The following is a 17,030-nucleotide window of genomic DNA, read 5'->3' on the forward strand; positions in this document are numbered from 1 at the left end:
ACATATAAAAATCATTAAAAATCTAAAGAGCGACGTCTGTAATATAGCTAATAAATAATAAGATATTTTTCTGTGTCAATAGTTTAATTCTTAATTTAAAATACAACAATAGATTTGAAAATCCTTTTAATTTCCCTTGAGCGGTAGACTGTATTTACAGCATGGTATGCAAAAAAATAAATTGAAGCATGATTATGTGTATGGATCTATACCTACTTGTCTTTAATAAGCTCATATTGTGCATGAAGCAAGTGGTGATATAAAAATAGTTACATATATATAAATCAAAGCCATGCACCACAGATGATACAATATTAAAATACAACAACATCTACAGCAATGTAAAAAAAAAAAAATTAAAATGAGAAAATATAACATTTGAATGATGAATTAAACATTTCGTTTGTATCGGAAATATTTCGATATATAATTTGAAGACAAATCAGTAAAAGCTAAACAAAATTACATAGAGAAAGCAAGCAAGCAGCGATAGATGGCACAGTAATGTAATGATAATGTGTGATTATTTAAATAATATTATAAAATAGGAATAAGTTAAAAGCAGCTGGAGCAAAATGTGCATAACAAAAAAAAATCTCCAATAGAATACAGTCAACAAATGTGATTTAGAAAAGTCAGTGCCCGTTCATCTATTCTATTGGATGATTTTTTGGCTCACAATGTCATACATTAATGGAAACACAAGCCTACAGAGTAAAAATTTATTGAATATATAATAACAATATTATTTTTTTATAAAGATATTAGTATTGTATAGTGGAAAGATACAGAACACATTTCACATATAAATATAATTATGACATGTGAAAAGGTCCAAGAAACAAGAGCAAGTGATAAGGAAGCAAGAAGGATTGAAAATGTTGGAGGGAGGGGGAATATAGTATGTTTGGAGTAATGCATGTTTATATATAATGTAAGCAAAAGGCATACACAAGCAAAATGTCACTAAAGATTTGCATTGAATCTTGACCGCGTGGTGGGGGAAAGGGGTGGGGGTAGATATATATAATGTCCGACCTGCTCGGCGGAGCGCTAGTGTGTGGGGGGCGAGCCGGCGGGCCGCTCTAGTCATCGTGACTCCGGCGCATCTGTATGTACATGCGGTTAGTTAGACATGTACACTTGTGTTACCTTGACTGATATAACTTTACATATTTATAATTCTTGATATGTGAATTTTTCAGCCATAGCAAAAGATAATGATTTGTTGATTTTGAATATTTAAATCAAAGTAACACAATATACTAAATTGAAAATTATTCATTGAAAAAGAACCTCTTCGTTAATAAGCTCATTAGAGTTCTTCCTTTACTTCTTGTTTTACAGTCGAAAGGTTACAACAGCACATACACATTTATTGAAGGATTATTTAAAACTGTTATTATAACGCCATGGTTATTAGTAGAATCGGGGGAGGGGGGAGTATCATAGCTATTAGTAAATGGTATGATGATAGCGTCATGTGTTAGCGGGAACACGACACAAGCTCGAAATGATAAGTTTCGACATAATGTACACAAATCAAAAACATCTTAATAACCAAAGACACCAATCAAAATGACAATAAAAGCTACATATGATTAATGGCGTGCTTCAAATAAATCCAAAGAAACATGTTTCACAGATATTATATTGCATTTATTTAATTTTATATAAAAATTTTGCTCAACACTGCAGTACCTCGAGAATTTGAATTCAATTCATTCACATGTCTGAAGCCGTAAGCTTTAAGAAATTATGTTTGTAGACATTCATAACATATGATTTTTAATTTTGCCCAAAAACATTTGTTTTCACAATCCTTGTCCTCCTATTGTTTCAATGCCTATCTACACAACACCAGAACATAAGTCATTTTCCAGGAAAAAGTTTTGCCAATCTAAGCAGATGAAACAAAAATTTTATTGATGGAATATAAGATGAATGTCTCAAACAGAACAAAAGTAGAAACAACGATGACATTGCAATAAATAAGTAGTCATCTGTAAGTATATCCTTATCTCAGATGTTGTATAAACATTATCCAGATACAATAATCCCCATCGCTACATTTTAATCTATACTTAAATACATTTCATTTCATGGTCCCTTGCAGTATATTTAATGAATCACTGCACACTATTATCAATGAAAGTTTAAAAAAGTCTATCATTGAGTCACACATATTTACTTTACTGGAACAATAGTGTAAGGCTATCCTATATGTTGTTTATGTATAATCTGCTATCTCTATCTGTCCTCCCTCTATCTCTCTCTCTTCGCATCATTTACCGTGCTGGTGATGCTGCGCCTGCTGCGTGTTTGTCGCCTCGTCAGCTGTTCGCTTGAAGAAGTTGTGCTGCAGCGCGTAGTACGGCGTCACACGTTGTTTGGGATCGTACTCCAACATGCGGAGGATTAGGTCCTGGAAATTTTATATTAGTTTAGTAAGACCTACGGCATTGTTTTTGTCGAACCCAAAATATTATAGTTTGTTTTATTACACTCCCAGCACCTATTTATAGCAATTAACTAAAAACTTCCTCTAGATTAGTATGTATCCTTGACAGATCTCAACCTGTGTTATATTAACATGTTATTTCCTATATAGCAGTATACTATCATCACCTTGTTAGTTATACGAGTATTAAGTTATTCTAGACAATACACAGTAATATTTCTTGTCTTCTCAATTATTCTCCGCCAAGACAGTATACTTCCCATACAAATGAACTTGTTACTATTACAACTAAGTAGATTTCTACTGTAACTTAGACTCGCCTGTTAAGCGAGCCTTGTTATTCACTAACACAATCAAAGCACAGTTCTGGGACCACTCCATCTCTATCACTATATATCTCCCATCTCTGTATATATCTTCTCATATCTCACCTTAAACTTGAGGTAGTCTGATACAGAGTGTCCCGGCTCTCCCCTCCTCCTGGCCGCGGGTCCTCCCCCCTCCACGCCGAGTATGTCGTGAAGACGCCGCGTGCCGGCCGGGCGATACTTACGGTAACCGCTGATAAAATATACACATATTAAATATTAATATATGAAATTTAACATAAATGAATACATGACTATAGAAATACAACACTTCCAGTGTTATAATATTTATTTGTTAAGTTATGATCATATAGGAAGCATAATGTTATTTACAATAAGAAAATTAAAGCGATGTCACTGAATTTTAAATTACAATCGTTTGTGAAAGAAATCATGAGAATGAAACATATCCCCGAGACTGCACACTAGTACTGTTGCTTTGATTTTCTATACATAAAAAAAATACTGTATTTTTTTAAGAAACAAAAATAAATCTTGTACAAGCTTGTAATTCTTGTACCAAATTCATAATATACGAAAACATCTCATAAGTGATTCATATCAATATGTTTTTTTTTTTATCACTAACAAATATTTTAAAAACGTGTTTCATTCAGGCTTATTGTTGGACATGTATTATGTAACCTCATAAAATATACAAACATTTTTACATTACCGACGCGTGCAGACATACATGTGTGAATATAAAATTAAGATAACTCACCCGTCCTTCCCAGCAACCTTCTTAAGGACGTAGCCGCCCCCCTCCGAAGGCGGTAATTTGTCGAAGAACTTTCTTGTCTTGTGCGCCTGGAAGAATAACACAGCTTGACGTGACGACAAACAACTCGGGGACGAGTTAATACAATAAGAATTCGTCTCATAAAACGTTTCTTGGTTGTGATTGCATAAAGTCGACTCTGTGAGGTGGAGGTGCCAGTTTTCAGCGATTTCATCATTACAACAGTTCCTGAGTGTTTGAAAAGTTGTCTCATTTCCAATTAACAATAGAAGTGGGTCGGGGGGTAGTTACACAATTAAACGCCGCTACATATTGTTCAAAGTTAGACAATTATAACAAGTTAAGAGTGTCGCCGTCTTCATCCGGATCCAACAATTTTCGATACTGTTATAACTTATAGACGCTATTGCAATTATTATGTTAGCGTCTGTCTTCAATTAAAACGACAAAGTGTCGCGTGCACTCCACACACACACGGTTCCGTGTATTAACTTCATATAAATGCAATTACTAACTATGATATATTAGGGAATAAGTTAAGGAAACGTTGCTCAAAATTATAGTTATTAGTTAATTAAGAGGGACGAAAATATTTCAAGTTATCTCTAATGGCATCAGTTTGAACTACAGGATCTTAAATGAAAAACTAAGCAAATGATACAATTTACATTTAAAAAGATTCATCAGCAGAATTAGAAAAAAATGTATTAAGCCGCAACAAACTCTATATTTAAAACATCTGGAGTAACCCAAAAGCCGAAAGCTCAGACAAATCATTCCTTTAATCTGTCATCCACCCTAATTTGAGCCCTGGTTATGTTCCACTCACCTGATCCAGGAGCTGGTCCGGCGGCATCCCGAGCACTTCGACGATCTTGTTCATCTGGTCGAGTTCGTTGGCACCACTGAACAGTGGCTCGCCCGTGTGCATCTCGACCAGTATACAACCCAGTGACCACATGTCTATTGCCAGGTCGTATGGTATGCCGAGTAGTACCTCCGGCGAACGGTAGAAACGTGACTGAATGTACTGGTATATCTGGAATAGAGTTTAGAAATTTTGAATCATTTTCATATATATATATATACAAAAATTATATATACACATGTAGAATAGATCTCGAATATAGAATACGGAATATATATCAACTTTATTAATAAAAGTGTTAACTCGTGCAGATTTCTAGCAGTAAAACAGAAAATTAAAATTCCGTTCTCATATGAAATATTCGCGAAAGTTTCAACAAAACTCTAGATATACTATTGATTAGTACTCGAAAGGTCTTAAATTAAAGCCAAATAATTATCTATTTATTATATATTACAACAACAACGTCTAATTGTCGCTAGGGATTCGGAAACGGGGAAAACCGTAACCATCAAAGTACAGACCACATTTAAATTAATTAGTTCATATATAATATATGGAGTTATCGGATGCTATGGCGTGTGTTTTGTGTTTTCCTGTATACGTTTCAATAACATTAATGGTACATTAATATATTCACGCGCAATTGAAGATAACCTTCGACCGTCACTGAATCGTAAGACCACGGGCTCATTTATAACAATAATTAGTGATGTTTCGTTACGGGAACGTCACTATCCGTACTACTATCGCATTACGTTAACATTAATCAATAAAGAAATACTAGTATATATATTTAATCATCTATTAATCTTTATAAGTATTATAACTTAATTTTTCCGTTCAACCAAAAAAAAAATATATCGAAATACGGTTATTTTAATTACACGAATGGAATGATAACTGCGATCTCCAAACTTTAATGCCCTTGAATGATTTCGGAGACAAAAAAAAAATCTTTGTATCTAATTTATCACTTGAAATATGGCATTATATATATATATATATATATATATATATATATATATATATATATATATTGATTTTTAAAATAAATAAAAACTATACTCGATAAAAAAGCAAATTATAAAATAAAATACGTCATGTCATAAGTCCTAGTGAATTGATGAATGGACTGTAAGTTTTGTTTTATATCAATCAAACATTTATATACAATAAAGAATACACTACACATTATATCAAAGGAGTTTGTACAAGTAAATGTAATATGTCGAGCTTACCCGTTGACCTAGTTGACACGAACTACCAAAGTCCACAATTTTGATGGCCGATCTCTTCGGATTGCATAATAATATATTCTCAGGCTTAAGATCACAGTGAATTATATTAAGTTCTGTAATAGATGGAAATGGATTAATTAAAGTAATACATACAAGAATCTCTATACATAGTTCATAGGATTAATATTTATATTATAATATGAGCATGTCATTACATATAAACTATTCAGAGGGGGGGGGGGGGTATACAAATCATTTGTCGATAGTATCAGTGCGGCGCCGCGTATTGAACTAGTGTGGGGGTTAAGTTTTGTAAATATTAGTCAAATACATTCGTTTGTGATGGCCGCTGCGGCTTTAATGTGACCTGTGTTCATTAACACGTCATAATTACTGACCGATACGGACAGGAGCCGACAGAGAAATGCATCTGTCGTTTTGGTCAAGTTTAAATAAAGATTAATTAATATCCTACGACTGACTAAAAATAACTTAAAATGTTGTGTTAGGATTTAGTTCCCAATGATTCATAATATAAATATCAAAACCCATGAAACAGATCTAATAAATTGGATATACGTCGTGAGATAGTTTTGAATACACGCAACTCAGTCCATACAAACGTGTAAGAAAATTTTTTAAACAGAAAGGACCTAAACATATTAATTATCAACATAAAAAAATATATGAAAATGATATTTTTTTTTTTGTCGTTTAAAAGGATTGTAAAAATATTCTCTTTATTTCCAGCATCAAAAGTTTAAAACTATTTTTGACAGTATTAGTCCCTGTGGACCCATATGGGCAAACGACTTCCCTGATCTTTAACACAATAGCAGATACAGTAGAGCATACAAGATGTCTGTTGAGACCACTAACCGTTCTTTTCGTGACTACAACGACACTCTATGGCTACTAACGTTTATGTTATTGTTATTGAAATAAATATACGTCACAATATATTACACGTTCTTGTAGTCAGGGTGTGTTCAGATTATGATACAAAGTAAGTTGATTATTTATATGTCAGCGGTTTTCTCATAAACTATGAAATCTCTCTTGATGAAATTTAACTTAAATAAGACAGTATGGCAATCTCCGATCTAAGGTATTAAAGTTTCCAATCAATGAACAATTGTCTATTTGTAGTGTAATGGGTTTCTCGGTGGCTTCGCCTCCTACTTACCAGGTTGACTAAGGAACAGCAGGGCTGTACACAGCTGCTGTGCGAACTTCCTCGTCAGGTTTAACGACACACCTCTGAAGTTCGTATTACGCAACAGATCGTACAGATTGTACGACAACAGCTCGAACACTAGGCACAAGTGATTCCGCCACATAAAGTGACGCTTCAGTTTTACTGTGGAATTAATAAAATCGTTATATGTAAGTGTCTAATAGATCTCATTTATATTCAATTTATTTATAATATTCAACATCGGTATTTCTTAACTGTATTGTAACCGTTAGTCATATCATTAAATAATATATGGATATAATACAAGTATGCTACGAGTATTCTCACCTATATAATACTTATTTTCGGCATCCGCCCTATTCATCATTTCTAGTAACTTGACTTCTATTTGTGCCTGGTTTAGGAAAGGTTTCTTATTCTTAATAATTTTTATCGCTACTTGACACTGCTCCTCGTGGTCGTACGCTTTCACAACCTGCAATAAATTTTATAATAATGCTGTTCAGACACCATTCATAACTACTATGAACAAATGACAAATTCAAATCTTCATAGAAATAAATTCGTTGACTGAAAGGTAGTTCGTATTAAATGAATTTTTATATAAATTAAGATGCCATCAATATTGTTGATGTCATTAGTTAGAAGTAATGCGATGAATAATGGTTGTATTTATGTTTATAATACCTTAACACAGAGACAAGTAAATCGTGTTACTTACAGTAAATATAGACATTTATAAAATTTACCATGTATATAATGCGATCTATGTACGTGCGTATGTATGTATTTATAATAAATCCACGTGGGTAACTTATCTCACCTGACCAAAGGATCCCTTGCCTATCGGAGATGAGATCTCATATCTGTCTAGGAACTTCTCTCCCTGTTTGATGATATAGTCGTGGTTATCGTCATCGTACCCGTCGTTGTACAGCTTCCTTTCCTTTTTGTGTGAGCCGTCATCACCCAAGTACTGTTGCGCTCTCCGCTTCTTTTTGGCGTAATATACCTGTTATCATAAAAGAAAAATCGTAATGTAAATGTATGTTAAGTTTTCCAGAGCAATGTTTGAGCAATACGTCCTTATATTTCGTAAACTATTTTAATAATCCCGCTGGTAAAGTAACTTCACGATGAAAGAAAACTTATGTGCAACTTTAAAACTTGCCAGAGGCAGCTAAACATATTTACAACAAGAAAATTAATATTATATTTTCAAAGATATTCCACAGGCACATGCTTCTCCGATATTACGCTAATCCCCGGACAAACTAGGAAGTATATTGTAAAATTGTGCATAATATATGAAGACGACGGATTATAAAAATAATGTTAGCAAGATGTTTGACTTCCTCTTCATATAACTAATAGACTTTGTTTTTATAACAATTACGGCATACATCAAAAGGTAAAATACAATAATTTTTACATAATTTTAAATGTATAAAGGCTGGATTATTCTTTAAAACGGAATTCAACAGAAAACCATCTGATGATAAAAAAAACTCTATTGAGAGAACAGAAATTGGTGAATTGGTGTATAAACGTAAATAACTTTTATAAAGAAATAAACTAAAAGTAGACGAGACTATTAAGGGATTGATGTATATTATATGCATCAGAATAATAAAATTATGTTCAAAAATGACAAGACGAAGTTTTTTCTCAAGGCAGTGCATTTCATAGCTTTACAGCTCGCACGGTGAAAGAGTCACTGTAACACTTTATGTGGCACAAAGGGACCTCGTGTAAGTTATGAGGTTTACAACGAAGATTCATAACAAGAATAAAATTTATACCATGTAAAGAGAATATGTTTCCTTCATAGCATTTAGAGAGTAAACAATTTTGTGAGGCTAAAAGAATGTCTGTACTGATATATATAGTGACATCATAAATAAAAACTCGATGTCAACAAAAACTTAAACGCTAGTTTATTATTTAAGTGTGAACGTAGTAAAGCAATATATGTATATACCGTGTTTGGTATGAACGCTGATTTATTGTTTCCCAGTTTTTATTTATTTTACTTCCTTTTAAATGACAGAGTCGTGGCGTCTTGACATTTTTGCTTTGTCAACAATTTACATTATTTTTAATAGTGACATTAGTGTTCTCGTCTAAAATGAAAACTTTAATGAAAAGGAACTTGTTACAAACATATTTTCCATCATAAAAGTAGATCGATAACAAAATTCCGGCAATTATAGCTGGATTTTATAATCAAAAATAAAAAGTATTCATGTTATGGGAAATGAAGAGGCGAAGAGCGCGGGAATTTGGGCGGACGTTGACCTAAATATGCGGTTGACATTGATCGACGATGTTCAATACGCAATATAAAACATTCATGCAACGGTTAACGCATGAAATCGGGACTAGGCAGTTCATTGCTACCGGTTTTTTTGTGGCACCGTCTTGTCTAGTCGAAATTATAATAACTAATTGTATTCATACATTTTATTATTATAGCTTTTTGTTAAGTTGGATCCATTAAAAGGACTTTCCAGCGTTCTGCATTCTGTTATTTATAATATGCGGCCTGCAAACTATATATATAACCAACAATATCTGATAGTCACCACTGTTACGTAAGTTACACAGAGAAGGCTCTAATAATTTTGGATTCTGCATACCATTCGCTGCGTGGCGGAAGTGTCGCATATCGACGCGGCCAAACGATAACCCAAATTTCTGACTGCGACCTACATACCCAATACAGTGCATATTTTACTGGCGACCGAGAGGTCTGACAACGGTAAGAGAGACACGGCTACCTATCTATAGCGTGTAAACTGATGTTATGCTAATTTGTCAGAGTATAGTTACTGTAAAGATGTCTTTTTAGGGATGAGTGATTTATCAAAGCACGGTAGTACAGATTAGAAGATTCGTATTGATCTCGGTAAGGTCAGTGTGTAAGTGAGTGGGCTTATGAGTGTTGACGGACAGACGGAGAGACAGCATGTAGACGGTCAGGGTTGCGTTTGGTCTTCATCAATCATCAGGTTTGGAATGGTACCGACTTGTGGCGGTAGTGTTAGTCGGTAGCGAGCAGGCCAGTGACCGCCGCACGTGGCGAGATGAGCGCGTCGGGCCGGGGAGAGGGCGCGCGGCGGCTGTCATTGATTTTCCCCGTCCTCCTCCGCCCCCTACCCCCGCCGCTCCCCGGCCGAGGCTGGCTTTCCCTCTCCCCTCCCTGCCCCCGCCGCGTCTCACCCACTTCCAGCGCCCGATAACGAGGTTAACGGGCGACGTGAGCGTCTCCTAAACTTTAATTATACCCGTACAGCCGTCGTGCATGTTTAACCCGACCTCTATTCAACGTTTTGTTTGCAGCGCACCTGATAGCACCGAGTGATCCTCTTATTCGATAGAGGGATAACTATATATAATAAACGATGCCGGATGTGGCGACGTATCCAACAACATACATAGCGGCCTCAGTTGTCGTCCGGGACGGAGTTTATTTCGAATCTACTAACTACATAGCGACGTAACCGTTCGACTACGTAAACTTTGTGAATTTATTATAAACACTCGCCATTGAAAGCTCGCGCGCACTCTTTAAGTTATAACGAGGAGGAATACTAATTTATAAATATGAGCTCGAAAGATTAAATTGACAGTAAACAAACTCACATAATCATAACAGAAATTTCAAATAGGTATATAAAACAGGTTTTCATAATGAGCATTTTGATTTGTGCATTCATCAATCAATCACAGACGTATTACAATATCGTTGGCTGTAAATTATTGGTATTTATCAGTTACGTAACATGAATTCGGTCAATTCCTTACATCCGACCGACATGCGATGCCAAATAGCTATAGAGTGCCGGTGGATGGTGCACTCAAAGACGTTGCGTAGCTGGTCAAGATGGTATTATTGATGAGCGTGTGCATTATAATGTACATATATTATATATATTATAATGCACACAATCGACCTATAATTTCTCACAGTTAGTATATATTACTAATTGTGAGAAATTATAGATTGTTCTTAGAACTTTTTCCAAAATATGTCATGCTTATGTTATAAATTGTGTGGATTGAGAATGATATATAAAAATTTATTTTTATATTGTTTGTTCAGTACAAAGGACATTAACATTTCTTAGCTACAATGTCAATTGAAAGAATGACGAAAATATGCACATTCACATATATTTTTAAACATGTCTCACGCTCAGCTGAGGTCGCGCGGTCTTGTATTTATTTTTTCGATTGCGATAAAAATGAAACGATCACAAATGCACAAATTTCTTTATCTCAGAGCTACTGAATAAAGTGTGAAATAATAATTAATTTGTTTTTTATTTACACTGTACAAGGGTATGGGATAGCTTAACACTTGTATGCGATGATATGAAAGTAACATGAGTTTATGAGCTTAATGAGTTATATTAAAACTTTTCTTTAAAAGAAATGAGGACAAAATAAATGAGACGAATCATTAAATTCATCTAATCTTGAAGTTTTATTATTTGAATTCTACAGAACGAGATTGTAGTATTCCTCAATGCACTTTAATATATATTTTTTATAAATAAAGCTTTCATCTCGGTCATGTTTATAACAATCATTAAGTTTTGCCCGTTCGTGTCAAGTTCTCTCTTTATCTTTCTTGGCAATTTTACTATTGCCAAGAAAAATCTACCTAAGTTCTACCGAATTTTTAATTGTTCGACAAATCTTAAGACTGCTGCTATAACGGACATTTTTATAAACCACACCAATTTGAATTATTGTCATTATCTATACTTTTACAGATATGTTTTAGTTTTTAAGTCTCACTGATATTTTAGTTAAGGCTTAGTTACAAATTGCCGTTGGATTTTAGTCAGGGCTTTACACATTGCCCCTTGCTGTAAAAGCTATTCTGTGTTCTCCAAAATCCAGACAAGGTAAAGTTGTGAAAAGTTTTTTAGAAATATATAAAACTCCGTTCTAAAACTCAAATACTTATGGCGCACAAGATCTTATTCTATTCTAGTAAAGAATATGTGACGTTTACTTTAGTAATAATTTTACTTCTTGCCAATTATAATGTTAAATTTAATTAAATTATCGTCATTTTGATTCACACACTAGATAGAATCTTTTTCGTTTACATCACCAGTTTTATATATTTAGTAAGTCATTTAAATAGTTTATTAAGGTACGACGTGTCACTATAAAATAAACAAATGAAAGAGAAACGTTCCATCTCACAACCATTTAATATGGTAACGTCCTCATGACTTCTGCGTGACATCATCACACTATGACGCAATGGTTACGTCATCAGATTGGCACAGCTTGCGATTAATGTTCCCCGCTCGCTTGCCTTTGTTTGTGTGCAGCTTTATTGAACATTATTCAATGTTTATTAAGTATATATTTTTTACGAAGTGCATACAGTGATTTCTTTGAACATATTATTTAGCATATTCGTATTTCATTCATTTGATGCAAAGAATGGAAAAACCTATCAGCATGTTCTCACATGTATCGCTGCATAGCCGAACAATCTAGTTTTGATTCATTGCAAGTATTTAATAATAATCTGTTAAAAACAAATCTGTGAGGGAGCACAGTCTAGTTGCAGGAATCCCCAAATAGTTAATACAAGCAACACGCTAATTAATCTTTCAAGCCAGTGTCGTTTTGCGTTAGCAAAACTATCGTCGCGGCAGACATGCGATCCGTAGCTACGAGATCGTAGCTCGTAGCATCAATTAGAGCTCCGGAACTGCGCAAGTTTACATCATTAACACCATAAAAAGACAGTTATTGCGAGAAAATTCGCGCAATCAATTAGGAGTTTTAAGAGGGTCGGGGGGTTGGATGCGTGCAGAGTGCAGCGGCGACGGCGGCGAGTCTGGGGGAGGTGTGGGGGGGGAAGCAGCGCGCGCATCTGTGTGCATTCGGCATATTTACCCCGATAGTGGGCGGGCGGGTTCACTGACCCGACCCAATGCAAGCCAAACGTAGGCCGCGACGCACACGCCGTTTCATTACTGCCACCGCACCGCACACCCATGCAAAAAGCTAACACTGAGCCTCAAGTGGGCACGCACGCTTTTTTAATCATCTGACTGATAGCTTAGGGCTTAGATTAGTTCGCTAGTATACGTTTTGGATATGTGAGAGAACTTAGAACAGCACAGACACTGAACGGTACTTCCTCGACTGGACCGTCGGAGTCATATCGATCCCGTGTTTATTTCAAACTCAGCTCCAGAGGATACATCATTTAAAATTTATCACAAACTAAACCTGTGTTTACATTTTAGTTGCATCACTTTGGACGCATATTACATATCCATCAAAAGAATACATTTATGACACACGAAACATTGTCACAGAGTAATTCTTACAAATTTTCTCTTTCTATAATGGAACGAAGGACAATATATAATATACAATTAAATGTATTTTTACAATTTCATAACTAAGACGTATATGGCTAATGCTCATGCGAGTCATAATTATACCGCAGCATTCATAAATCCAGTGATTAAGGTAGACAGACACATTCATGGCTGTAAGTATAAACCGGGGTATACTTATGCAAAACCTCCCTTGCAGTGGGCGAATGGTCGGATGCAATGCCATAACCTACCCCAAGCTTTCCCCTCGCAGAGGCAGGTCAGGGCAGACGCTTTTGAAGGGCATTTACATAATAAACAGCCGTCTAGTATTTACAAATTGATAACTACTAATATGAAGTCGATTTTTTAAATCCTAGATAGATTTATTTAAATAATTTCTGTATTCTACTTTAATTGTAATCTTATTACTTCATGTGCAGTGAATCATTGGTATACTCTGCCATCAGAATTTGTATCAGACACTGCCTTTTAACACATTGTAACGACTGCGACCAAAAACGACCACAAACCGAAAATCTTTACAGAGAAATTAGGAAGTCAAGAAATTTTATTTTGTCATCCTTCAATTCAGTCCATCAATTGAACAATAACAGACATCATCGATATCAAGCCCCTCATTTGCAAAGACTACGATCTCACATAATTTAATTTTCAAAATAGTCAGTATGAAATCCATACTTATATTTTTTTTAACTATACATTAACTTCAGGTACACGTTCGCGTACTTCACAGATTTTATGAAATATTTACGTTTATACATTTCCACGAAGTAAATACTAAACAAATTGTTCCTAAAGGAAAATCGTTGTTGCTGAATGCTAATAGTATTTCATCACGAAAGAGAAGTTACTTATTGTATGTATTACAAAAAAGAAAATTTTATTATTAATATTCCTTAAAGTAGCTATTTATAACGTATTTGATTAACTAAAATTTTCCATCCATATATCAGTAAGGCCGTATTGTGCAGTCTGTACTCAATCAGTGTCAAAAAATATAACCTCAAAACTTCTTGTAGCAGTGAGGAATAATTATAATATTTTTTACAATATTGTTATATGATAAGTGTCCATCCAAAATTTTTGAATATTTTTATACTAAAATTTAAATTATGATACTCAACGACAATAACAACGTCTACATTAGGGAATTTTTCCATGTGTCAAAGGTTCCACAGCTAAAACATAAAACTTTATTGCTTCAATTAGACACTCGTCAAACTAAGTACAGAGTGACACAACCTCTTCCACATACAGGATCATTATTTTCATACTCGCTACATAATATTTTATGAGTTACTGAGTTAGAATTTCATTTTTCTTAGTCAGTTAGAATTCCATTTTTAAACTATAAATATCAGTTCACCGCATCAATAGATTCAATCAATAGTAACGTTTCTCACAATAGATAGAAATATAAAAACTATTGAGATACTAAAACAAACTGTATAGACAAATGTGGATATAATTTATACTTACTTTTATAAGTATACTTAATATTCAGCCTAATCTATTGATACATTGCAATCCATAAAAACCATATTCAACTTAATATTCCAAATTAAACATTGAATTCGGATGATAATATGAAAGCAAATGTGTAAAGTTACGAGTTTTCAGACATATTTTTCATCTTTATTGATGATCGGTTGATGGCAGACGTTTGCAGACCCAATACTACACTATTAGTCTGATTAAAAAGATTCTGTTTTTATACAGAAGCATGGTCACCTGGCGTACAGGTGGAAAAATATCTACCTGCAATACTTTAATATATGCATATACAAAGAATGTAATAACGTCTTAATGGTGCATGTATTGAAACATAAATTTGAAGATCGCAACGACTACTGGTGTAATACATTTATCATTTTAATTTACCTTAAGATATTTATTAAGTAATTTATTTAAGTAAATTGCGTACAGTATTACTTGAAAAGAAAATCTTTAAAAAAACGTTTTAGGGATACGAAAAATTTGTTTTAATTTATGACCACGATATTTCTGCTCCCTTTAATTAAATTAAATTTTCAAGGAAAAATATAGAAATAAGCTCACATTACACTTTTTGGATTAAAGCCTTATGAAATTATGTTATTTTTAATAATAAAACATTAACTTTGGAAGATATTTGTCGTTCAGAGAGATTTATAATTATTTCAAATACAGAATCGATTTTTGGGTTATGCTTTGCTTCTTCTATGCTGGTTTTAATGTTAAAATTGACTGTCGGTTATTATATTAATTAGTATAAACGGTGGTTCATGATATTGAGTCATTGCAAACATTTATCTAAATTATTCAACGTTTTCTAGTCGCAAATTATGAGATCAGAACTTATAAAAGATGTATGAAACGACATTACTAGCAGAACGTCAGGTGAATGACATCGAACGACACTTAAGTGAGGAGACTATATTGTTTGGGTGTTTTAATCTACCGAATGTCAACTTATAGTTCACTTGTTTTTCATTATTCAACGCATACATCAAACTATATAGCATTAGTTTTAATTACTACATTGAAATTTTAAGCGTAAGCGAATTGCCAGCGACATAAATGCTACGCTATTGGAAGTTGAGAGGAGACAAACAGAGAAGTCGATAATTTCTTCGAGTATAACGGCAGCCAAAGACTAATAATTAAATCAGAAAATACATGCGGCATGTATCATCGAAGCTCTGCCTTCCGACTTCGTCCGAACGTCGTACGTTAAACTCTAGAGCGGCCCATTAAAATCCTATGTGTTCAAAAGCCCGCCCTCACCGTGCGCTGCCACTCCAAAGTTTGACCTCGCAATTACTAAAATTGGTTTGATTTACCATTTTAATTGTAACAAAAATGCTTATTTTTTCCACCGGCATGGACGGCGGCAGCGCTGAGCGGGTATTGCAATCTCGACCGAGTGACTCCAGGCTTGAAGGTTCATAGGGGTTCGTCTGGGCGAAGTGGTGTTCCGATCGCGGTTTGTAATTTTGAGCTGTGGCGTCATGTCGTTAAGGCGTACTTTCTTTCGGAGGTGTCGGTAGGCGCGAGAGGAGAGCACTCGAGGTCGGATGCTGTGAGCAGGGGGGAGGGGGAGGAGGGGGATGGGACAAAATCGATACCGTCGGGCGGCGCGCGACGTCTTCCACCCTCCCCGCTCCCCTCTAATGAATGAGAGCGAACATAGTCATCTCTGCGGATGGCGGCTCTAGCGATACATACGGAATGCCGCCGCCGCCGAAGCCACCTCCGCCTTCACCATGCTACGAACCCGACACGATATACTGTTCTGCGACACGATAACGAACCCAATGTCCAATCAATCAAACCGTGCAACTCTACTACAATTTTCAATATATTCTCACATAGTAACATGCTGAGAATAACAAATCTAGATTTTCTATGGTATATAAAGCTGTTTATACAGTACGATGTACAATGAACACGAACTTGAGTATCCTAAAACTTAATTTTTTAATGTTGCTTTTTCATATGCTTGAAGACAGTATGAAGAGATGTATTATTAATTAAAATATTGGAAAATACATTTTGGATATCAACACTCATTCTTATACGAATAATGTTATTACATCGAAAACGCTTCCCTCCCATAAAATGTTTCTTCCTTAGCGTGTACTCGAAAACAGTAATAATAGCTTGAGATGCCCCGAATACAGCTGAATCTTGTGACAGCTCTGACAGAAATGCAATAGCTCGTCTATACGTCATTAATACAGCTGGTAGGGAAATATGGCGTCAGACTCTCGACCCCTTTCAAACG

General features: G+C 34.8%; 1 protein-coding gene across 5 annotated transcripts in view; it reads right to left on the reverse strand.

The window, feature by feature from the left end:
* The window catches only part of LOC116770820 (serine/threonine-protein kinase minibrain), a 75,590-nt gene that overhangs the window by 2,778 nt on the left and 55,782 nt on the right, over positions 1-17,030 (reverse strand). For 4 of the 5 annotated variants that reach the window (XM_032662442.2, XM_032662441.2, XM_061520832.1 and 1 more), the window contains exons 4-11: positions 7,702-7,890; positions 7,206-7,353; positions 6,867-7,040; positions 5,681-5,793; positions 4,401-4,610; positions 3,554-3,639; positions 2,893-3,022; positions 2,293-2,425 (exon numbers count right to left, since the gene is read on the reverse strand). In XM_032662442.2, the coding sequence (XP_032518333.1) occupies positions 2,293-2,425; positions 2,893-3,022; positions 3,554-3,639; positions 4,401-4,610; positions 5,681-5,793; positions 6,867-7,040; positions 7,206-7,353; positions 7,702-7,890 (1,183 nt within the window). Of the gene's footprint in view, positions 1-1,038; positions 1,110-2,292; positions 2,426-2,892; positions 3,023-3,553; positions 3,640-4,400; positions 4,611-5,680; positions 5,794-6,866; positions 7,041-7,205; positions 7,354-7,701; positions 7,891-17,030 lie in introns of all 5 variants that reach the window. The other variant, XR_004353564.2, reaches the window with a different exon arrangement.

This window comes from Danaus plexippus, chromosome 7 (genome assembly GCF_018135715.1).
Source record: "Danaus plexippus chromosome 7, MEX_DaPlex, whole genome shotgun sequence".
Taxonomy (NCBI): Eukaryota; Metazoa; Arthropoda; class Insecta; order Lepidoptera; family Nymphalidae; genus Danaus; species Danaus plexippus.